General features: G+C 49.0%; 1 protein-coding gene across 3 annotated transcripts in view; it reads right to left on the reverse strand.

Annotated features, from left to right (window-relative positions):
- The window catches only part of SALL3 (spalt like transcription factor 3), a 27,260-nt gene extending 14,145 nt beyond the window's left edge, over positions 1-13,115 (reverse strand). For all 3 annotated transcript variants that reach the window (XM_075417053.1, XM_075417052.1, XM_075417055.1), the window contains exon 1: positions 11,488-13,115. In XM_075417053.1, coding sequence (XP_075273168.1) covers positions 11,488-11,566 — 79 coding nt within the window. In that variant the 5' untranslated portion in view covers positions 11,567-13,115. The remainder of the gene's footprint in view (positions 1-11,487) is intronic.
- Between the last annotated feature and the right edge of the window lie 8,151 nt (positions 13,116-21,266).

Below are 21,266 nucleotides of genomic sequence, written 5' to 3' on the forward strand. Positions count from 1 at the left end.
ACGTAGGGACCACGTCTCTCCTAAGGCTTTCACTGAGAATATTTCCCAGTGCTTATTTCCAAACCTTGGCAAACTGCTAAGAGTTGCCTATTATTATTATTATTACTATTATTATTATTATTGTTATTGTTATTGTAATTGTTATTATTATTATTGCTACAACCACTACTAGTGCTACTATTAAGGCATGGTTGCAAAGGAGGATTGATTCTAAAAAGCTGCAAACTGTGTGGCTCCTCTTCCAGCTTTTTATCTCTATATCGCTATTCTTCTGTTTAAGGAGAGCTTCCTTTAAACAAACCTCGCACAAAAGGTTTTAAGTAATTACTGACGGATTCTGGTAATGCAGCCATTCAAATATGGCTGTCCTCTGATCTAGAACGAGTTGATCAAACACCAGTAAGCTAATAATTTCAGACACAGCACAGTAATCACCAAGGCCAAATGTGAGTATTTATAATCAAAACAATCAAAGGTGTCATTTTCTGCGCTGGAAGACAGGCTCATGCTCTATATATGTAAAAACTAACATCTGTAATGCATAAGCTTCCAACAGAAACCTAAACTACTGATGCCCACTGCCAGCAGGTATCAACGTGGACCTCTTCAGCGTTTGAAGAGAATAACCAGTCTAGTGTACCAATTCATAAACTCGAAGCAGCAGCAGGTCGCATCTGAATCACAACTTGTGAAAAAGCACAAGTGGAGTACTGCGGTATGGGTATTTCTCAGATGCTCAGTGCTCAGCCCTGTTTGCAATGAAATAAATGGCTGGTTCTGGGCTATCTCAGGGTGACCAGGCTTGCGTCCACACTAACTGGGGACCTACAGCTCTGTTTTGTACTCTTCCTCCCCTCGACTCTCAAGCCTAAAAAACAGTGAGAATGCTTTTCAAATGATCAGTCCAAGTACATTCATCTCATCATCTGTCTTGAAATATTCAAGGACTGCTTTTTGAAAAATATTTTAGAGAACAATGCAGAGGGAACAGAGTCATTAGGGTTTTTCCCCCCAAATCAACTTCAGAGAAGACATACAAAGAACCTCACCACAGTATTTTCTATTTTGGATAAATTATCTTGGCATTTCTTAAGAAATCAGGCAAGTTAAATATCTCTCAAAGCTTCACCTTCTTGGACTGTTAAGCAAGCAGGTGACACAGACGGCACTGATGTAAACACTGCTTCGCCACAGATGACGGCACATTCCCTGCACAGCACACCGAGGCTACTACGATGCTTCACAGAGCGACAGGCTACGGGCTCAATCCAACAACTCCTACTCAGACAAGCAGCCTTTACTCACATTAGAAACACCACTGAAATTCATAGGACTGAAAAAGTACGAGCTAGTAACTCAAACAGCGGTCTCTGGTCTTGCTCCAAACAAGCACTCCTGGGGGGGAAAAGCGAGACTGAAAATAACGACTGATAGATACTTATATATATATGTGTGTGTGTGTGTGTGTGTATGTGTACTCGAGAAATGTACATTGCCCCAGTATATCACAAATGAGGTTTTTAACATCCTTTTCAGAAGTACTTATTAATATGTAAGCACTGAGGTACTGTATTTATTGTTGCTTTTGAAGCGTAAGTCCTCACCGACTTCAACAGGGAATAAAGCTTAAAAGCATATGCCTCCACATGACAGGGTATTTTTGTTGCTTGTTAAAACTTGGTCACTTTATGAATGACAGAAAGCAATACCAAAATTTTAACGCTACTGTGGATTATTAAAAATTTTAAATGTTAAAATACTAAGCTAAAAATTATTTTTTTATTTTAGTTACAGCATATACCTATTACAGGACAACACAGCATTTTTCCACGTTTCCTTATGTTTTATAGCTTGCTTTAATTTTCTGATATATCACAAAGCGATTAAATCCATTAAGGACTGAAGCATTTGATCTTTTTTCTTTCTTTGCTGATAAGAAACAATAATTTTTATTATTACAGTGAGGATGTGGCGCAGCAAAAATTCTCAAGGACTTTGGGGGAATTAATCGAGCACTTGCTTAAAGACATGGGTTGAATTTTGCAGTTCTTAGTTACACAAAAGGTGTTGAATGCGAGTTTTGTCAAGCAGTCAGGATCTCAGCCACTAATAACCTCCCCGTTATTTTCTTTTTCTCATTAGCAGTCTAACAGCTAACGGTCCAATCTGAAGCTGCGACGGGATGCAAGATGAATTACAGCACATACAGCTCACCCTATGAAAACAGGTGAAAAATTGCCGGCAACATCTCTCCAGCGGTACCCAGGGCAAGCTGCTAAGCAGGTACCAACCCGCAGAGCTGCGGTGTCTCCAGCAGCCGGCTGTCACTTTGCGTCACCGGGGTCTGGCCCTCACATTCCCCCACAGCAATTCAAATGAAGGTGTTTTGAGAAAGTTGCTTGGGGATGGTGCTACCTGAAGCAGCTTAGGTGCTCTGCCGACTCCATGAGGGAGGTACGAGGGGCCGGGAGGCTTTGCTCCGCCACCGTCCCTGAGCATACCCACCAAAGGCCTGTCGGGCTGGAGCCACGCGTGGCTGCAGCGAGGATGGCATTGGCCCGCTCCCTTGCCGCCCGAGAGGAAGGGAAAGGGCTGAAAGGGCACTGCGGGTCCTCCGGTCACCGGCGGGAAATGTGCCGCGCTGAGACAAAAACCGCCCCAGCTTCTGATGGCACGCAGGCAGGATTTGTCAACCTGGCTTCGCCAGCTCTGAATTTTTATCGCAGGTGTGTGTCTTTCTGCCCTGTGTGAGAGGAAAGCCTCTCGCATGATGTGCAAGGGAAAATATCACAAATAGACACTTCACAAAGCCTGCTGTCTACTTTTGTGAAACAGATCGAAATTAAACGTCACATTCTGGTCAGGTGAATTCTGAAAACGTATGCTGTTTACTAAATGCCCCCTTCCTTAGGACTAACTGCTTCCAGTCTGGAACAAGCCCCATCATGATTCATCTTTGCTCCAGAACCTTTTCATTTTGTCTCGACTTAAATCACCTCTAGTTCTGTACATGTATATGACCTGAAAAGTGCCTTTTCAATTATATTATATAAGGACTATTACACTCAGATGTTCTCTGACATTTCAGTATTTTGTTCTGTTTTGTTCCTCTGTATCACAGAATCCTCAAATTATGTACGATTCGTAAGACACTTTGATAAAATCAGGCAGGAGAATCAATGTTTTCTAGGCCGTCATCTGTTCCAAATCGCTTGCGCCCTCCTGATGCATTCACACAAAAGGGTCTTGTAAAGGAATCCAATCAACGGGCGAGTAAAATATTTTCTGAAGCTTCCTTTTAGACTATATGCAACAATACAAATGAAAGCATGGAAAAGTGTTGTATGAATTACTATTATTTCCACATTCAGAGCTGCATAACCGAGACAATTATTATTTTCTAAACGTAGGAATTTCTTTCAGGAAGAAAAAGCAACACTGCTCTTCCACTGAGAAGCAGTGCATGAACTGTGAAGAAGTTTCAGAAAAAACTGTGTTTGTTAACAACAGCTAAAGGTAAAATGTCTGCTAACTATGAAGACAGATGTATAAAACGCTGTCACATGCAAATCCAATAATCATCTCAAGGGGCAGCTCACAGCATTTTTGTATATTTAAACAAGTAATACTATCAATAAAACTCTGAGCATAGCGCACTGACACAGGGCAATTATTTACTACTTGTACTATCAGAATACACAAACTTATTTTTCCCCAAGCCCAATTTGAATAAAGTAAGAAAATATATTAAAAAACCCACAAAAATTTGTTTTCAAAATTATGCTTATTTGGAAACAGTAGCCTGGTAACAACGTATTGGTCCTTCAGGAGAACAGTATTACTTTTCCCTTAGCTTTATCATATCTTAGAATTGAAGGAGCTTTTAAGGAAAGTTTTCTTAAATTGTTAGAACACGTTTATTTTCTTGCAAATTAATTCTTTTTAACTCTTTATGATAGCTTTGAATCCCATAAAGAAAGATGAATTATCACATACTGAGCCCCAGCTGTGAAACAGGAGGAGACAAATAGAGACCCCTGCTGTGTTTAACAATGTAGAAGAAATTCCAGACTCAATAGAAAAATTTTCTGTCCTTTTTCTCAGGCCACAAAAGCTGTTAGCATGGATTTGAACAGTAGAGGGCACTCTTGCTATGCAAAACCCGGTACTGACCCGGCACACTCGGTTTGCTCTGTTCGGTAGCCGAAATCTCAGAATTTGTTAAGTCACAGCCACCTGTGGCACAGGCACGAACTGTGCTCTGCTCAAAACATTTGCAGTTTCTAATCTGCGCAGGGAGGCTCTTCGTTATCTCCAGCACTGGTGCCTTTCTACATGTACGCAGATGTGGAACAGATGCAAGCTTCACAAATTATTTGGAATATTTGCGCAAGATACGGCATTAAAGAAGAGCTGCGTTCTGCTTTTCAAAATCACGTAAACAGCTATTCGGCTGGCCGTTACGGCATCCATACACTAATGTCAGGTTGTGTACAAATATGCTGATGTTTGTGGGAACTAAGTTTATTCGGCATCGAGTTTTATTGGGAATCCTAAAAAAAAAATCGAGGTCAATACTTCTAATGTAGCTGATATAGAAAAGACACAGAAAAAACAGAGCAAACCAAATCAGCTAGAAGAAAGAAGCAGAAGACTAGATTCTGCATAGCTTTCCTATTTTGAAAAGTATATAACTAGCTACATCTTAAACGACGTAACTCAGCCTGCAGAATGAACCCAGCCACCCTCTGAACAACCACAGCAACACAGCCGCATCTGTGTTTGGAGGCTCACGGTAAGAGAAGCCAATGTGAGGACCAAATCCTGCATCTCCTCAGCCCGTCAAAACTGAACTTACAAATACTGGACTCAATGGCACTACTCCTTTGAGTAAAATTACTCGCACGTGGGAGTGCTTGAAAGAGCAAATCCGGAGTGGTTCGATGCCAGTTGTGCAGCTCAGTCATTTTACTCATTCACCGTTCTGCACGCTGCAGCATCACACAGGATAGCAAAGTGCAGAAAGACCTAAACAAATCCTTTAGCTTTCACCATTTCCAGCTTTGGAGGCATTATCCCATCAACAAAATGATAAAATTATCAAATGGCACCAGGAGAAGGCACCTCCTGAAACACCGAATGGCAAGTCAGCTTTGATTAACTGAAACAAACCTACGGCAGCACCTGCGGGGTTAATTAAGCAGCTCAAGATGCTGGGCTTCACAAAAGGAAACCTTTTTCCTTCTGTAAGAACTGTAAACACTTGTGCTGAACTAGATGGGCATTCGATAAGCTGTACAGCATGCAGCAGACTCCGAGGGATCTCCAGTTAACACTCAAATTCAGTGTTAACACTTCACAGAACAGTGGTGAGCCGTGCTGCCAAGGTCAACCGCACAGATGGACTAATTGTATTATGAGCTTGACATCTAGTGGCCACCCCTAGCAGGGCAAAGCAGGCAAAGGTTAAATCAGCAAGCCTTGTCAAAGCACTTCTAACTACCCACCCTCAGGGAGAGTCCCGGGGAAGCTCTCTGGCTCTCTGCAGTCCCACCTTCTCCCGGGCCGCCGGCTGAGCTCCTGCAGCAGCACCCACCCGCCTACCCACCCACCCACCCACCCACTCGTGGCCCCTGCGCCCACACCCCGGAGGAGGTCAACAGCCTTCCCAGATTATTTCGGTGGGCCTCACTCTCTGTGTCCAAAGTTTCGAGATTCTGTCGAGTTTCTTTTCCAACCAGTGACAGGGTCTGAATTTTGGGGGGGTGGTGGTGAAAGGAGCAGGGGGGGAACCAGTATCAGAGACTGGCAATGAGAGTTTCACAAGGGCTCCTTTTAAAGCTTTAGCTTACCCCGGAATAAATGTTGTTCAAGTGTGCTCACTTTGTGTACCCTAACTACAGCACGGAAATGCTAAGGACCTCACTCTTCAGTCCACCATCTTTTCACTTTACAACCTAAAACGTATTTTTTAAATGTGTTGCATTATGGTTTTCTATCAGCCTTTCAAACAATTCTTTTCCTGGCTTTCCCAATTTTGAAGTGGTTTTCCCTGATAAGAAGAAATGTACTCTATGTCCAAGAGCCCTGTAACTGAACCAGCTCCTAAAAGTGTATTTTGGCCTAAATTCCCCTTTTTTTTTTAATTAATGGAAAACCTTCACTACATTTAGTGGGAAATTTTAAGAGGGTAATGGAAGGAGGATTTTTGGCCCTTTACATCGAAATGTACAATTCAATACAAATTTACTGGTGGAACTAGATTTACTCACGCTTCCTCTGAAAAAAAATACAGCAAATTACTCTCATTTTACAAATGCAATATTATGAAAGAAATCATTTTTACATGCTTTGTTTTGGAAAATGTGTCAATATTAATGTCATGCCAGACCTGGTTTATTATCAGCAAAAGTGATGGACTCATGTCCTGACTGATGGATAGTCAGCAGATATGCCTGTCCTGGCTGAGCAGTCAACAAATCAAGTGAAGGAAAGATATCCAGAAAATCTGCCCAGGACTCACACTGTTTTTCAGAAATGGCACTAATACTCATTATTAATGTCTTTATTTTTACTCTTTCTTTTTAACTGCCACCCATTTTTTTTTAATTGTAGTTTTTCCTCTTTCTTAGGCAAGGAGAAGTAATTCTCAACTCTAAATGTATGCATATTAATAGCTTAATTACACATAATTTAAACCAACACCTTTCAAAATTTCCTCCCTCGCACTCCAAAAAAAGAGCCTTAACATCTACCTCAGGAGATGGTAAGCCTTCCTCGAGATCAGCACCACCAGATAAAATCTGACCCAGTTTTGTCTGCTTTCGTTGTTATACATACATCAGCAGACTGGCTGATGGTTGTAGTTTCCTTCTTGCTCCAAATATTTTCCTATTGTTAACACAGTTCAAAACAAAATATTTTAAAAATTATACAAATACAGATGTTACATAGTTTGAATGTTACGTCTCTACCGTGACAGCAGAACTGTTTATGTAAAGTTTCAATTACCGTTTCTTATCAAAGGCACAATTCACAGCAACGCTTATTTGGCCTTTATTTTCCAAAACAAAAAGCCTTCTCCTACAGCTGCCTCAGAACAAACATTTGCAAAAATCACCCAAGTTTTATGTTTACTGACAGCTGCTTGTGACTTCTCAAGTGTTAAAGGCAATAGTGTCTAACCGATGTGGAATAACCTCTTTTGTACGCAGGAATACCCCTCCAAAATGTGTTTTTACCCTCTGCATATGCAGATAGGGGTGAACACGCTCCCATGAAGCTGGCTGCTCCTCTGCAAACTGCGTGGCTGCCGTAGCAGAGCATGTGTGTCTGTGTACATGCTCCAGAACACCGAGCGCAGTCACCAACTGCTCAAAACTGCACAGCCCAACGCTGCTTCACCAGGATGAAAAAGATCCATTTATGTCGTATGTATTGGAGGGAGGGGGGGGGGGGGGGAGAACAGGTCCGATGCTTAAAAAAATGATTGCAAAAGGCACATTAGAAAACTGTCACTGCACAGTTCACTGCGAGGTATCCTTTCCACCTCAGTCGAAACAACGATACATCTTGCCAGAAACTTTGCATGAAAAACTCCAAGGCATCATTTGTCATCACCCATTCCCTGAATCTCGCTTTGCACTCTCTAAGGATCACTTTCCAGCATCACAAAAACCCTCTTTTATTACCCCTACTTTAAAAATACAAATGCTATATCTGTGATTTAATATAAAAATTACTTGGAGTTGAAGCATGTGCATAATTCTGATTTGTTTGTAATCTGTTGAATCAGGCAAGCGTATTAGAAATGTAATTCCAGCTATTACAATGCTTGATGTTCACCAAGAAACAGGTTGCTGTATTCTACAGGCAGTCGTTTGAGTCCTGCTGCTGCTGGTTTTAAATTATTTCTGTTGTATCTTCTACTTTAGTAACCTCAAAGTGGATTTTTTTAATAGCTGTCTTTTGTTCACTCTGCTACAGTGCAATTACTCAAGTAACATATCATCATCAGCTGTTTGTTAACACTTCTTTTCAAAATTGTTAAAAAAATGTGTTTTTAGTATTTCGCTTTTGACAAATAATTTCCAACAATTCTGGGTGTAAATCTGTAGTTGGTGACATTACTAATTATCTTCAGATTGCCAACAGCGTCTCACCGTCATGACACTGCCGTGTCTGCACCCAGTTGTGTTCTGCTGTAGCCCACGCTGGCTGTAAAATTATTTGTTCCAATCCTAAAACTTCTGGGGTGACGTTAGCACGAAAGTTATGGCGAGACCAGGCAACTTCAAATCTGGCCTAAACGTTTATCTTCCATCCTGCTCCCCAAACTGCCAGGCTGCTCTCTGCCACTACGAATGCCCCTTCAGTCCCAGGGTTACGTTCATGGGACGTTCATTTTTAAATGCTCCACTTCATAAAACCTGTTTCGAGGTGATATCAAACGCGATTTCAGTAAATAAATAATAAGCTTCATTTGCTTAATCTTGTGTTAACAGCAACTTCCACCTTGGAAGATAAACAGCCAATTAGTGAAAAGGCTACACGTACCAAATAATACTGCTTAAACAGTTTGCTTTCTAAAAACGACAAATATTCTTGCACTGTGCAAACTATTTTTGGCCTGTTGCAAAAGATGCTCAGGAACTGTAGCAATATCTCGATTACAGCTGTGGCCAGAAACGAAGAACACTGACTTGACAAGAACTGTTTTAATCCATGAGATCTGGAGCGCTCATTATATCTGGCCTATAAAATTGCTTTCAGTGTAGCAATTGTTAGGCTTCCTAATATAACGTGTAAATGATTTACGTTACACTAATGTGCACTAGATACCTCTCCTGTATCCTGTCTCCACCTCGTCCACATTTCTCAAATGAAAGTGCAAACCCAGCAGCACTGCTTTAGCTTGTTAATTGTTAACTATGAAGGGTTTCACTATATTAATTAAAATATGTTTTAATAAAAGGAAACATAGCACATTTTGATAACAGCCTTCTGAGGCTGAAAAGTATTTACATTGTTGCATTTTAGGGCTGCTGTGAAAGCCGATTTTGTGCTATTCAGGGACCACAATAATAACGCTTTAAAATTCCTCACTGGGATGCAATGTAGTCCTTTTGATGGAAAGACTGTCTTTCTCATTCGGCAGAAATAAATCCATTCATTTGATCATGTAGTCATTGAGGGCAATACAAAACAAACCAAGTGTGAGAAATTCTATGTGATGAAGTAAACAAAACAAAAACCCCCAAAAAAGGGGGGAAAAAAAAAACATTTCCATGACAAAAAGATTCTTTGTCCTTAATCTACCCACCATATGCAAGCGTTTCTTTTTAGCATATCTCTTGTTCTAATCTCGGGTGACATGGCTACATAGATAAGATTCACAAAACAAAACAAAAACCTAGTTTGACAATTTTTTTTCAATTTATTAACTGGCCAGGAGTGTCATAATGAAGCAGTGGGGTTTTATTTTTCTGTCTGGAAATGGATTGAGAGCATGTGAAAGTTTATAACGCTAGCGATAAATTCTGAGACCTAGAACCCACCCCAGCGGAGACTGGGCTCAAAAAATCTTGTTTACCCCATAAAATACTAATTCTCATCTGCTTGCCTGTATTAATTTATTGTACACGACTACTGTTTCCTACGGAAAAATTCAATTTTGAAGACGCGCCGCTTTGCTTCTCTGCTGTGAGAGAAGGAAGCATTTCTCTCTGTAACTGCTATTGCCAACACCCAGGTGGGCTTTGCTGGAGCAGTGGCAGCAGCCCCCTCAGCAGCCCTGGCCGGTGTGGGACCCGCTCCCCGGCTCCCCAAACGCCCTGGGAAGGAGCAGGAGGCTTTAACGATTTGCCAGCCTGACAGATGTTTTAACCTGATGGAGTGGATTCACGCTGCCTTAAGCTTCAGGGCTGTAAAGTTCAGATACAATGGTCAAAACCCTCCTCAGGCTTCAACTTTGCTGCCTTTCTACTCCCCGCAGACGGAACTTAAAAGTTCATTATAGTTTCGAAGCAGGAGAATACTTAAAAGTTCATTATAGTTTCGAAGCAGGAGAATGACTTTTTTTTTTCTTTTGGAAGGGAGGGAGAAGGGGGATAAAACAGCGGAGCGAGGGGCCTACGCAGAAAGCGGAGTACATGGGGGGCTCCCGCTTGGTTACGCGAGAAACTAAGCAAGCAGAGGGCTCTACGCGAAGAGGAAAAGAAAAACTTTCGAGTGGAAGCTCCCAACTCAGCCCAGGAGAAGTGAGCGTGGGCTGGGGCACGCCTTTGCACGCTGCAATGACCAGGACCAGTAAGGAAATTAAAACTAAAAAAAATTGAAAGAAAAAAAAAGGAAGGAAAAATCCACCCCTGCAGCCCTCTTCTCGGAAAACAAAAAAAATAAAAAATTACAGCAAAGTGGAAAGCAGGAGCGACTCCAGCCCGAACCCTCCCGGCTGTGGACACTTGTTCGCTAGCAGCCAGCGTGCGTGTGGCTGCGGGTGGGGGGGGAGCGAGGAATGGCGGATGGGCCAGAAAAATCCCCCTTCCCCGCAGCCTGCGGCCGGCGCGGGGGGGGCTGCCGGCGGCACCCCGTGTCCCCCACCACCGGCGGTCGTTACGGCCGCGGCGGAGACCGGAGGCGAAGGGGGGAAGGCACCGGGGGGAGGGGTGGGGGGGGGGAGGCGAATAGCTGCTGCTCAACCTCCTCGAGAATAACGAACCCCGCTCCGTGGCCCCCGCACACCCCTGCCCGCACCCGCCGGGGGTCCCCCGCCCGCCGACCAGCGACGGTCCCCGGGGCACACGGCGGGGGGGGGTGCTCCGTCCCGAACCGCCCTCCCCTCGCAGCCAGCGTCGGGCACACGGCGGGGGGGGGGGGGGGGGGGGGGGAGGAGGAGGAGGCCCCAGCAGCGGCCGCCGAGGGGCTTCCCCGGGACCCAGCAACCCCCGGCCGGCGCGATGCCCCCCCCCCCCCCGCAGTCCCGGGAAGGGCAACCCGTCCTCGGCCGCCCCAACTTGGCTGCCGGCGGGGGCGAGGGGAACATGGCTCCTGCCCGCCCCGAGCCTCCGGCAGGAAGGAGAAGAGAAGGGATACCCCGAAAAGCCAGAGAGAAGGAGCGCAGCGGCGAGGAGGAGGAGGAGGAGCAGGCAGGCGCTGCTCCGGGGCCGCCGCGGCCCGAGCCCGGGTGAGCGGGGAGGGCGGGCCGAGCCCCGCCGCCGAGCCCCGCCGCGATAAAAGCGCTGGGGAGGCCGGGAGGGAGCTGCTGGGAGGGGGTGGTTCGGCCGGGGGGTGGGCTGCAGAAACTTGGCCGAACTGCGAACTTCTCGGTCCCGCCGCCTCTTCCCCCAGCCGCCCTAACCCCATCCTCCCGCCGCGGAGTAACTGCGCTCCCCTCTTCACCATCACCATCAATCCACCCGTCTCCATCCGAAACGCGCTCACAAAAGGAGAGGGAGAGCAGGAGGAAGCGGCGCCGGGAGCTCTTACCGTGCTCGGAAACTACCTCCGCTTGCAGCTCTTCGTCCGACTTGAGATGCTGGGGTTTCGCTTGCTTCCGACGAGACATGCTGCTAGCCGAGCCGTCGCGACTCTGCTTTTTGCAGAGGCATCAGCGACGTGGAAGAGGGGGGGGGGGAGTCCGGGAGGGGGGGGGCTGGAAATAACTGTTCGCAAATAAAAGTCGAGTTGCAAAACAAACCGAACCAAACAACAACAGAAAAGGCAACCAACCAACAAAAAAAAAAAAAGAAAAAGAGAAAAAAGGGCAGCGCTAAGCAGCCAGCCAAGCCGGGAGCGAGCGGGTGAGCGAGCGGGGGCTCCGACGGGCGGGTGCGGTGCGGTGCGCGGTGCGGTGCGGCGGCTGCGCGGGAGCGCGCACGGGGCTCCGTAATTACGGTTGTGAATAATGCATGGCGATTAATGGTGCCGGGGGCGAGCGCGGATTGGCGCGGCTCCAGCGGGCTCCGGGCTGCATATGTAAATGAAGGACGGGGCTCCGCAATTAGCCGCCCCGCTCCGCAGAACGACGCGGCTGCCCGGCCCCGGCGCGCACACGCACCGCCGCGCAGGAGGGCTCTGTTTTGCGCGCACTTTACACCGCATACGTGCAAGGTTCACTTGTTGGGGGAGGTCACGGTCTTCGCTTTTCTGTCTCTTCTTCCCCCCACACACCCCCTCCCCGGCTCTCAGTTTCTTTCGCTCCGCTTTCTTCGGCTCGCTTTACTTGCTTTTCTGCCTCCTGCTTCTTTTGTGTTGTTGTTGTTGTTTTTTTTTTCTTGGTGTTTTTTTTTTTTTCTTCTTTCTTCACATCACACTGCGTCCTCCTCTCTCTTGCTCTCTTCTTTCTTTCCCAGGAGTTGGTCGGCAAGGCATCATCTGATTTCTGCGCGCCCGCGAGTAATTTCTTTCCAGGAGGAAAAGAAACTTTTTGTGCGCTCTCTTTCTTTTTCTGTTCGCTGCGCGTGTGTGGCTCTGCTCTTCTCTCCCCTTGATCCTCACATGCTGGTCTTCAGCTCTTCCTCCACCCCGTCTCCTTGTCCGTCTCCCCGGCTGACTTTTGTTCTCTCCGCTCTCCGACGCGCCCGCACCGCACCGCACCCGCCGCGGACAGGGGGCCGCTTTGCCTTTCGCCTCTCCTCCCTTCTGCTTTGTCCGGCAGCTCCTCTCTCCCCGCAGAGACTCCCCGGTGGCGGTGGCGGTCACTTCCTCTTGTCCATGGGTAGGAAGTTTTTTTTCTTTCCTTCTCCCCCTCTCTCCCAGGTTGTAATGACTTTTTGTGACACTCCTCACTCCCCCCCCCCCCCTCCCCGGCTCTGCCGTGTGTCGTGCGAGCTAATGACAGCGGTCTCGCGTGTGCGCGGACGAGCAAGTCCTCGGTCTCCAGCAAATGGTATCGATCCTCTCGCAGGTTTTGCGGGGGGGGGGGGAGGGGCGGGGGGCGGCTGCTGGTTGTCGTCGCGGGGGCGATTTCCCCCCCCCTCCCCCTCGGCAGGTCCCCCCCGGCTCGGTGCCTCCGCTCCGCGCACCCGCGGCCGCCGTTGGAGATTTTCGGGCAGATTAAAACTTTCGAGTTTGGGAGCGGTGCGGGTCAGACGGCGGCTCCTCCTACTCTCCTCCTCCTCCTCCGCCTCCGGGGCTGCCGCCGGGGCTGTCCCCAGCCCCGCACCCTGATCCGCTCCCCGCCGCCGCCGAGCCTCCCTCTCTACACGCACTTTCCCAGCACCGGCTTTTCTCCTAGCAGCCCCCCCCCCCCCCCCCTTTTTTTTTTTTTGTAAAAGTGAGGAGGGGGGGAAGGTGAGATCTCTCCCTCCCCGTCCCCCCCACGTCGATCGTGTTACAAGTTGCCGGGGAGCCGGGTCGAGCCTCCCCCCCTCTCCTTCCCATTCCGTGTCCCGTCCCCCCCCCCCCCCCCGGGGAGGCGAGCGGCCCCGCCGCAGCCGCCCAGCATGTCCAGCCCCCTCCCCCGGCTCCGAGCAGGGACCGCGCACCGCTCGCACGCGCCTCTGCGGTTTCGGGGGCGGGGGTCCCCTCCGGCGGTCCCCGCCACCCCCTTCGCTGTTTTGTTTGGGGGGGCGTTTTGCCTTTTTAAAATTTTTCCCCCCCACCCTTAGTTAGTTGCGGGTCGGTCCCCGCTCCCCTCCGCCGCCCCCCCGCCCCCGCGCAGCACCCGGCGGAGCGGCCGCTCCGCCGGGCGCTGCGCGGGGGCGGGGGGGCGGCAGGCATCTTCGCGTACAGGGATGAGCGAAAGGGATTTCCTCCTGATACCCCCACCCCCGCCTAATCCAGCCCTAGCCCTTAAAACACACCGACCCGGGCTTCTCTGGGAGCCTCACCTGCCTAAACTTTCCCTGCCGGTACTGCGGCTGGGGGGGGGGCTTGCTGTTTACCCCCCGCTTTTTACGCCGGTGGGCGAACCGATAAGAAGTCGAAGGCCACCCCGGGCTCGTTTGCGGACGCGCGTACCTTCCGCGGCTGGGAACCCCCGTTCGTTGGGAATGCGCACGACCCTTGAGGGGAGCAGCCCCGAAGCGCCGAATCAAAGCCTCTGAGTTATGAGAGGAGTGTGCTTTTCTCTCTTTCGTTTAGCGAGCTGCCTACGCCAGACCCCTCGCAGTGGTCGCCCGCTTTGTAATTAAAAAAGAAAAACTATTTACTGGCTATAAACTCTAACGCATCTTCTCTCCGCGCGTCCATCCCTGCTGAAAGTTTGGTCGCGCCGAGAGGGTTCTCGTCTAAAATATCCGGAGACGAACGTGGTGGCTGAAATCTGGTGTAATTTTCTGGTGTGAAGTGGGAGGGGAACGCGCGGGGAGAAACCCCGCAACTCATGGAGAGTTATAAACTTAGGTACGGTCATTTCCCGCATCAGAGGGGGCGAGCCCGATATTTGAGCATGGGTTTGTTTTTGGGGTTTTTTTGGTTTTTTTTGTTTTGTTTTGTTGTTTTTTTTTTTCCCCTGTCAGAAGTAGGGGTTTATCGCCGCCGGCGCAGACGAACAAGGTCCCACTCGTGTGCCCGTGTGTCGGCGGCGACGCGCCGGGGCAGAGCGCGGGTGACAGCGGGGGACTGCGGCCGGGGATGCTCCCCCAAAGCGGAGCGGTCCGTGTCTCCGACCGGCGTTGGGCGAAGGGACTCAGCCACCCCCCGTGCCCGAAACACTCTCCTGGAAGGACTGAGGACGCGCTTTAACCCCCCCCGGCATTTTTTCCCCACCCGCAGCGGTACCAGAAACGCGCCGGTTTTCCCCCGGTCACCTTTTGAAAGGATTTGTTGCAGTTGCTCGGGCAACATTCCCCCCCCCCCCCCCCAACTTTGGCGTTTTCTGTTGCTCGGTGCCTGCCCGTTCCCCTCAGCAGCGGACCGTTTCTCGAAGGGCGGTCTGAAAATGCCTTGCTTACAGCGCGATGTGGAAATTAAAAAAAAAAAAAAAAAAAAAGGAAAAAAGAAAAAAGGCAGTTCTCATTGACAGCGATACGAAAACAAAACTTTGTCCTTTGCAAAAAGTAAAATGATTGAAAATTAAGATGATTTTGCGGAACGTGAGAGAATCTTTAAGTGGAAAATTGAATAATCCCGTCTTTAATGTTTAATGAACAATGGAGAGCACAACAGGCAAGAAAGGCATAATTACCAGATTTGTATCTCTCGGCATTAACATATTCTAGGGTTACAAGTGATACGTTTTATGGTTTTCTTTTCCCTTACGCCCTTCTCCTTCCCGCTTTTTTTCTATCGGAGAAAAAACCCGCCGCGATGCGCGGGGCTCACGGAGCCCGTTACCGCTGCCCCCCTTGACCCCCCCCCGCTCCCCCCGGCCCCGCGAATCGCCCCGGGGGAAACTTTCCACCCGCGCTGCGTGAAAAACCCTGAGGTTGCCGAGGGCTGGGGAGGCGAGTGGAAAGTTATGAAGTGATACGCGTCTCCTCCGGCCTCTGGTCCCCCCCTATCCCCCCAAGGCTCCCCGTTACACCGCAGAGTTTTCCACGGACCTTTTAATTAATCTTCCTGACTTGAGGGGGGTGTGTGTGTGTGTGAGGATGCGTTCGCTGAAGTTGGGCTGCGGGGAGGGAGCCGCTCACCCGCGCAAATCTGCGCGCCCCCGCGGGGGTGGTGCGCGGGGCCGCTGGAGCCCTGTAACCGGTGACTGGAAAGCAAAAAGTCGCTTCGTAATTAAATCGACTGCGTTAATTGTCGCCTTCCTTCGCGGCGCTGCCTGCATCGTCGGAAGGACAGGCGAGTGTTCTGCCTGCTCCATGATGCCACTTGCCAGCACCGCGCTTTGTGCGGTAACGGGGCAGTCGGCTGCGCCTTGGCTTTGGTTTTTATCCTCGCCCAGGATTAGTAAAAACCTTCCGAAAGCGGCTCGACGGCCCCGGCTCCGCGGACCGGGTGTGAGCACTGCTCTCTGCCCTGCTCCTGGTGCCGGGCGGCCGTTCTCTAGCCCAGCGCAGCTCCCGAGTAAGATGGAGCTGATGTTCCGTGCAACCCGTCTGCTGCCTTGGGTGGCTGTCATTTTTGCTCAGCAACTTTCTTCGAAGGGGCGTGCGATCGTTTGGGCTTTGTTTTCTCTCGTCTCCTACTCTGCCTGGCAAGCTGAAGTACCATCTTCCCACCCCCTCTCTGGACCGCAACTTCTGTCTGAGGACCCTGGGGTTAAATCCGGTACGTTTTCGTCTGTTCAAGGCTTGCGACGACTGACCGCTAATTCGTTCTCACACGAGCAAAGATATTACCATACTAATATTATTATTGGTAAGAAGAGGTAATTGATAACACCACCTGCCACTCTGCAGCAATCATGATGATAAATGTTTCCATCAGAGGGAAATCTGTGCTTGGTCTACCACAGCCTAACCCAAACAGCATGTCAAATGTCAATTATAAAGATGTTTCTGTTCTATTACAATTTTTTTTTTTTGTGGAAGGCGACTAGCCCTGCCACAAGATTTATAAAACTGATCTACAGCACAGCCAAGCCTAAATGTTTTGCCTGAAATATTTAAGTTACCCTTCCTTTTATTTAATATCATGCCACCCTTGGTTCTGAGTAAACATCAGTTCATATGCACAAAAGCTTGTGTTCACACTCAGCAAACTCCAGTCACCACCCACTTCTGCTCTTAAACAGATGATATATTCATTTAACCAACAATTTTAAATGCTTTGTGGAATATTTGTAATACACATAGTGGTGGGGATATTATCAAGGCAACATACATTTAAGCTCACACATAGATATCGTGCACATGTACACATGCGTAGGTGCTGTACGTGTCTGTACTGCGACGCGTGTCTGTCAGCACAGACCCCGGGAAGTACAGGTAGGAACACAGCGTGTGTGTAAAATCAGGGCTTTTAGCCCCTTTGCAAAAATCTGTATGCTCCCGCAAATGACAAGTGAGAGGAATATTAAAGTGTGTGTGCACATATGCGTGCATACCACACACACAAACACAGGCACACGCAGACGGTGTAACGTTGTTCACCGACTCCGGCTGTATAAATAGTGCCGTCAGGTATAAAAACTTCCATCCCCTTGGCTACAGATATGCTCAGGAGATTATTATTAGTTTGTATTAATAGATGCAGGCCTCAAAAGACGAAATCAGCTATTGATAATTGCAAGAAGTATACAGCAGCTACTGTATCGATCGGCTTGTCCCTTATTCCCCTGGTATGGGAGAGATAAGAAGACACACTCTTTAGTGCAATATAATTTCTTTTGACCTATCTGCTTGCTACAGACTTATGATGAATAGCTGGAGTGGTTAAAGTCCTTTATCACGAAAGTTACCCCTTGATATAATATTGATTCTTTATAACTAGCTCCGAACACAAAAATCAAACTGTCCGCTTGACCATCATCATCATCAATATCATCACAAAGGCCCTGGAATAAAGATCAGCAGAGGGCTGAAAACGCTTTCTATAATCTGCCCACCTAATCTTTATTTGCTGATGATGAGAAGAAAAGGGGTGTGCGTGTGTGCGCGCGTGTACGCCGCGGGGGCGAGCGGAACGGGGAATGTCATCCGGACAGATCATTAAAAAAAAAAAAAAATAAAAGGTGAAGGAAAAACCCGTTCAACCTCCTCCAAAAGGAAACCGCACTGTGAGCACCGAAGTCAATGATCACGCTTTGCAGCCCCGCTCTCCTGAAGGAGGGGAATCCAGTGCGGAGGAGGCCCGGCGTGATACCATGCTCGGGTCGCCCCCTACCCCGTCACCCCCCCAAGCGAGGCGGCCTGCGGTGAGTGCAGCGAGGTGTGAGCTGCAGCCGCGGCCGGAGCGGGATCAGGCGGCATTTTCCTTGGGCAGAGTAGGCACTAACAAGCCGTCCCCTCACTTTCTCTCCCACGCAGCGATCCGTCGTTAATTCCCAGGCCACCTGGTGATGCGTTAAAAAAAAAGGAAAAAAAACAACAAGGAGGGGGAGCGCTCCACGGGAAAAAAAAGCAGGCTCAGAAACGAGCCGCCGGCGTTTGGGTCGATGCTTAACGTGCGATATCTCTCGGGTGGGGCAGAAAAAAAAGCGCGTAATCCACGCGTATATTGCCTGAAATTAGCGGCGTTGCCTGCGCCGTCCCCCTCCGCAGCACCGGCGCGGGGTCGCGTTAGCGCGTGCACCGGGAGGATGAAGGCTGGGGAGAGGGGAGGCAGGACGCGACCCCCCCCCCCCGGGGGCCATCGGGGCCGGGGAAGGTTTCCCTCCCCGCAAGCTGACCGCGTGTCACGGGCCGGTCGGACCCGCCGCCGGGGCGCGGTGCCATTGCGGAGCAAGTTTGCGGTTTCAGGAGAGGGGGGGGAGGGGAAGGAAAGGGGTCCCGGCCGCTGAAGTTTGGGGTTTCCCCGTCCAGCGCCCCGCGGAGCAGACCCTTCCCACCATGGGCACCCTTCGGGGGGGGGGGGGGAGCGGGGCCGGGGGGCAGCGCTGGGCGGACCCCGAGGGACGAGCCGGGCCGAGCCGCGGGAGCTCCTCGGGACGCGCCGCCCGCCCGTCGCGGACAGGCGTGGGGCAGAGGCGACTCTGGCCCCTCCCCCGGGGCCCCGCTCCGGTGCCGCCAGCTTCTCGTGGCTTGGAAGATTTCGCCCTGCCTCCCCTCGACACCCCCCCCCCCGGCCCGGGCAGCCGCAGGTCCGCCGCCCCCCCCGGGAGCCGTTCCTCGGTGCGGCGGGGCAGCGGAGCTCCCACCCGTGGCCGTGGTGCGGAAAAGGTCACGGGGGTGGCAGCGAGGGCCCCCCTGGCACCGCGGTAGGGAGGCCAGAGCCCCCTGCCCGTGCGAGCAACAGCGGCAGCGATTACTGTCGTCGCACGCCCATCCCCTCGTAATTGTGTATTTTAAAGCTTTTAAAAAAGCCTTCCTCCTTCCCACGAAGTCTTCAGCGCCCTCTCTCTCCGCTCCTCCCCACGGAAGTCACCTACTGGGTCATCGAAAAAAAAACGAGGGGGGGAGGGGGGGGAGGATGTGACAAATTGCGAGATTTGTTGGGGCCTGAGCACCCGCTCCCCATCAGGTCACACAGACACCCCCCCCCCGTGGGTGTCCGGGGAGCATGTTCACTGACCTTTGTGGCAGGCCTTGTCAGAGGGTGGTATCAGTCAATAAATACGTAAATAAATTTTAAAAAGAGCCTTTTGTCCGGGTTATGACAGACAACTGGAAAGTAATTATGAAACAGGCATCGCAAGTGCACACGGGGGAAGAGAGGGTGTTCGTAAGGTTTGGATGCTTTTGGGGATAGCAAGAGGCGAGGTGTCTCAGCAGACGCAGTCCGACGTGCGGTGGTCTCTCCCTAAAACCAGACGATGACAGCAGGAAGAAAATGAAGAGGTGAAAATGGGCAAGTGCATCACGCGGGCTGGTGGGAGAGGGGTGGAAGGGTGCTTTCACCCTTCAGCTGCTAGAGCGTGGAAGTTGTTGATCGAATTAGGATGGTCGCTGGGTTTTTTTTTGTTCAACAATACATATCTTCGCTATGACCTAATGATATGTGTGCTATTGAGCTTCACAAAACGCATTCGTGCTTCCCTTGGCAGGTCTACGTGTAAGAGTTGATGACTAACAAAAGTAATACAGATTAGAATCAATTCCCCTTATCTGGTGACAAAAAATAACATCGTGTCAGCACTGTGTACATCCTATCATCAAATGACACAGTATAATTTGATTAGTTGAATAAATAATCAGGTACGTCCAGACATATGGGTCACCTACTTGCAAATTAGATTACCCTGCTTGGGTACGGGCAGCACCTGATTAGGAAACAGCTTCTCTCTGTGTCACTCTAGCTTCCCTTTAGGAAGAACATCTGATATTTTCAGATGTGAGGGTTTTTGAAAGTGCTTATACGTTTTGCAAATCCTATACGTGTTTTCACGCTCGCGTGTAACATTTACGCAGTCTGTGCTAGAGACACCACCTTTACTACCAGACCTAGCTGAGCTATCCCTATTTCTCTGAGTATTTGCAAGTTTTAAATGATAGCCTGTGTGCTGTGATCTGAAATAAGGATAGCTAAAATACAATCTTTTTGAAAACTAAGCAGCATACATTTCCATAAATGATTTTGGCTAACCCACTCTGCCCGCGCACCCATATAAATAACAGGAATGTGAGAAAGAATAACGTGTCAGATAAGGGAGTACAGAAACATTTGAATTCTGAAGTCCACACGGAGGAAGATCGTCAAATCTCAAGATAAGTATGCTGGCCTTTCAATGTCAACCATTATGTCACACGCTGCAGAAAGAGGAGAAAGCTCCAAGTGTGTGCCAAGGCTCTTGAAGTTTGGGGTTTCTGCTGGGTTTGAGCCTTTCAGAAAGACGGTGTTGGCCAGAGGGAGCTGCGAAAAACTTTCTTGGCATTTTACTTTTTCCATAACTTGTGAATTTTCACAAATGAAGTATGTAGCATGCTGGAATACATTTTGCTAGGAGACGGTGGCTGTTAGTTCATACAGCGTAGCCTGGGTTAGTATCACTCAGCAATGTGCAGAGAAACAGGAGAAACACCAGAAAGCACAGCCTATAATGAATACTTGTAAAGAAGAGCTATTAAAAGGAAGAAAAAGAGCAGTTTGGGAAAATGGATAGGAGACTCTGAGGCACTTGAATAGTAAGAAAGTAGTGGTGAGGGCAAAAAGGTGAAACAGAGATGATGGGAAGGGAAATCACACAGGCAGAGAGAGAGGAGGCCAGTGTGTGACTGTCGGGAGAACGTGTGAGACCGCTTTGGAAACATTAGCACGGAGTTCGTAGAAGTTAGCAAATGAAAAATTGCAGACTTTATTTTGCGTAAAGAGCTGTGCAAGGCAGGATTCTTAAAAAAGCTTGAGAGTCTAAGTAATAGAACAAGATTGTGGAGAGTTTAGGTGTATCAAACCTGTGGATCCCATTTAAAACTTTTTTTCTCTGAACTTAAAATGAAACATCGTTGTGTTTGAAAAGTTTCTAGGCATAAAAGGGCAGAAAGGCTAAGATCTGAAGGGACGGTGTTGCTCTCTTTGGGCATGACGTTAATAAAAGGAAAGCACGAAAAGGAGTATTCTGCCCCGACACTTTGCTGTGCTTTCGAAGACCTCCAGCAGCTGATACTGAGTCGTATTATGATGTGTCTTTTGCAGATATACTTTATATACATAGGGGACACCTTTTAGTTTGAACGGCTGATGATGTGGCCATACAATTGCACACCTTTTCAAGCACGTGCATTTGATTCCTTTGCTAATGTCACCTGGCAGCACTTTCACTCAAGGTGAACCAAAAT

This window comes from Opisthocomus hoazin, chromosome 3 (genome assembly GCF_030867145.1).
Source record: "Opisthocomus hoazin isolate bOpiHoa1 chromosome 3, bOpiHoa1.hap1, whole genome shotgun sequence".
In the NCBI taxonomy this organism is placed as follows: Eukaryota; Metazoa; Chordata; class Aves; order Opisthocomiformes; family Opisthocomidae; genus Opisthocomus; species Opisthocomus hoazin.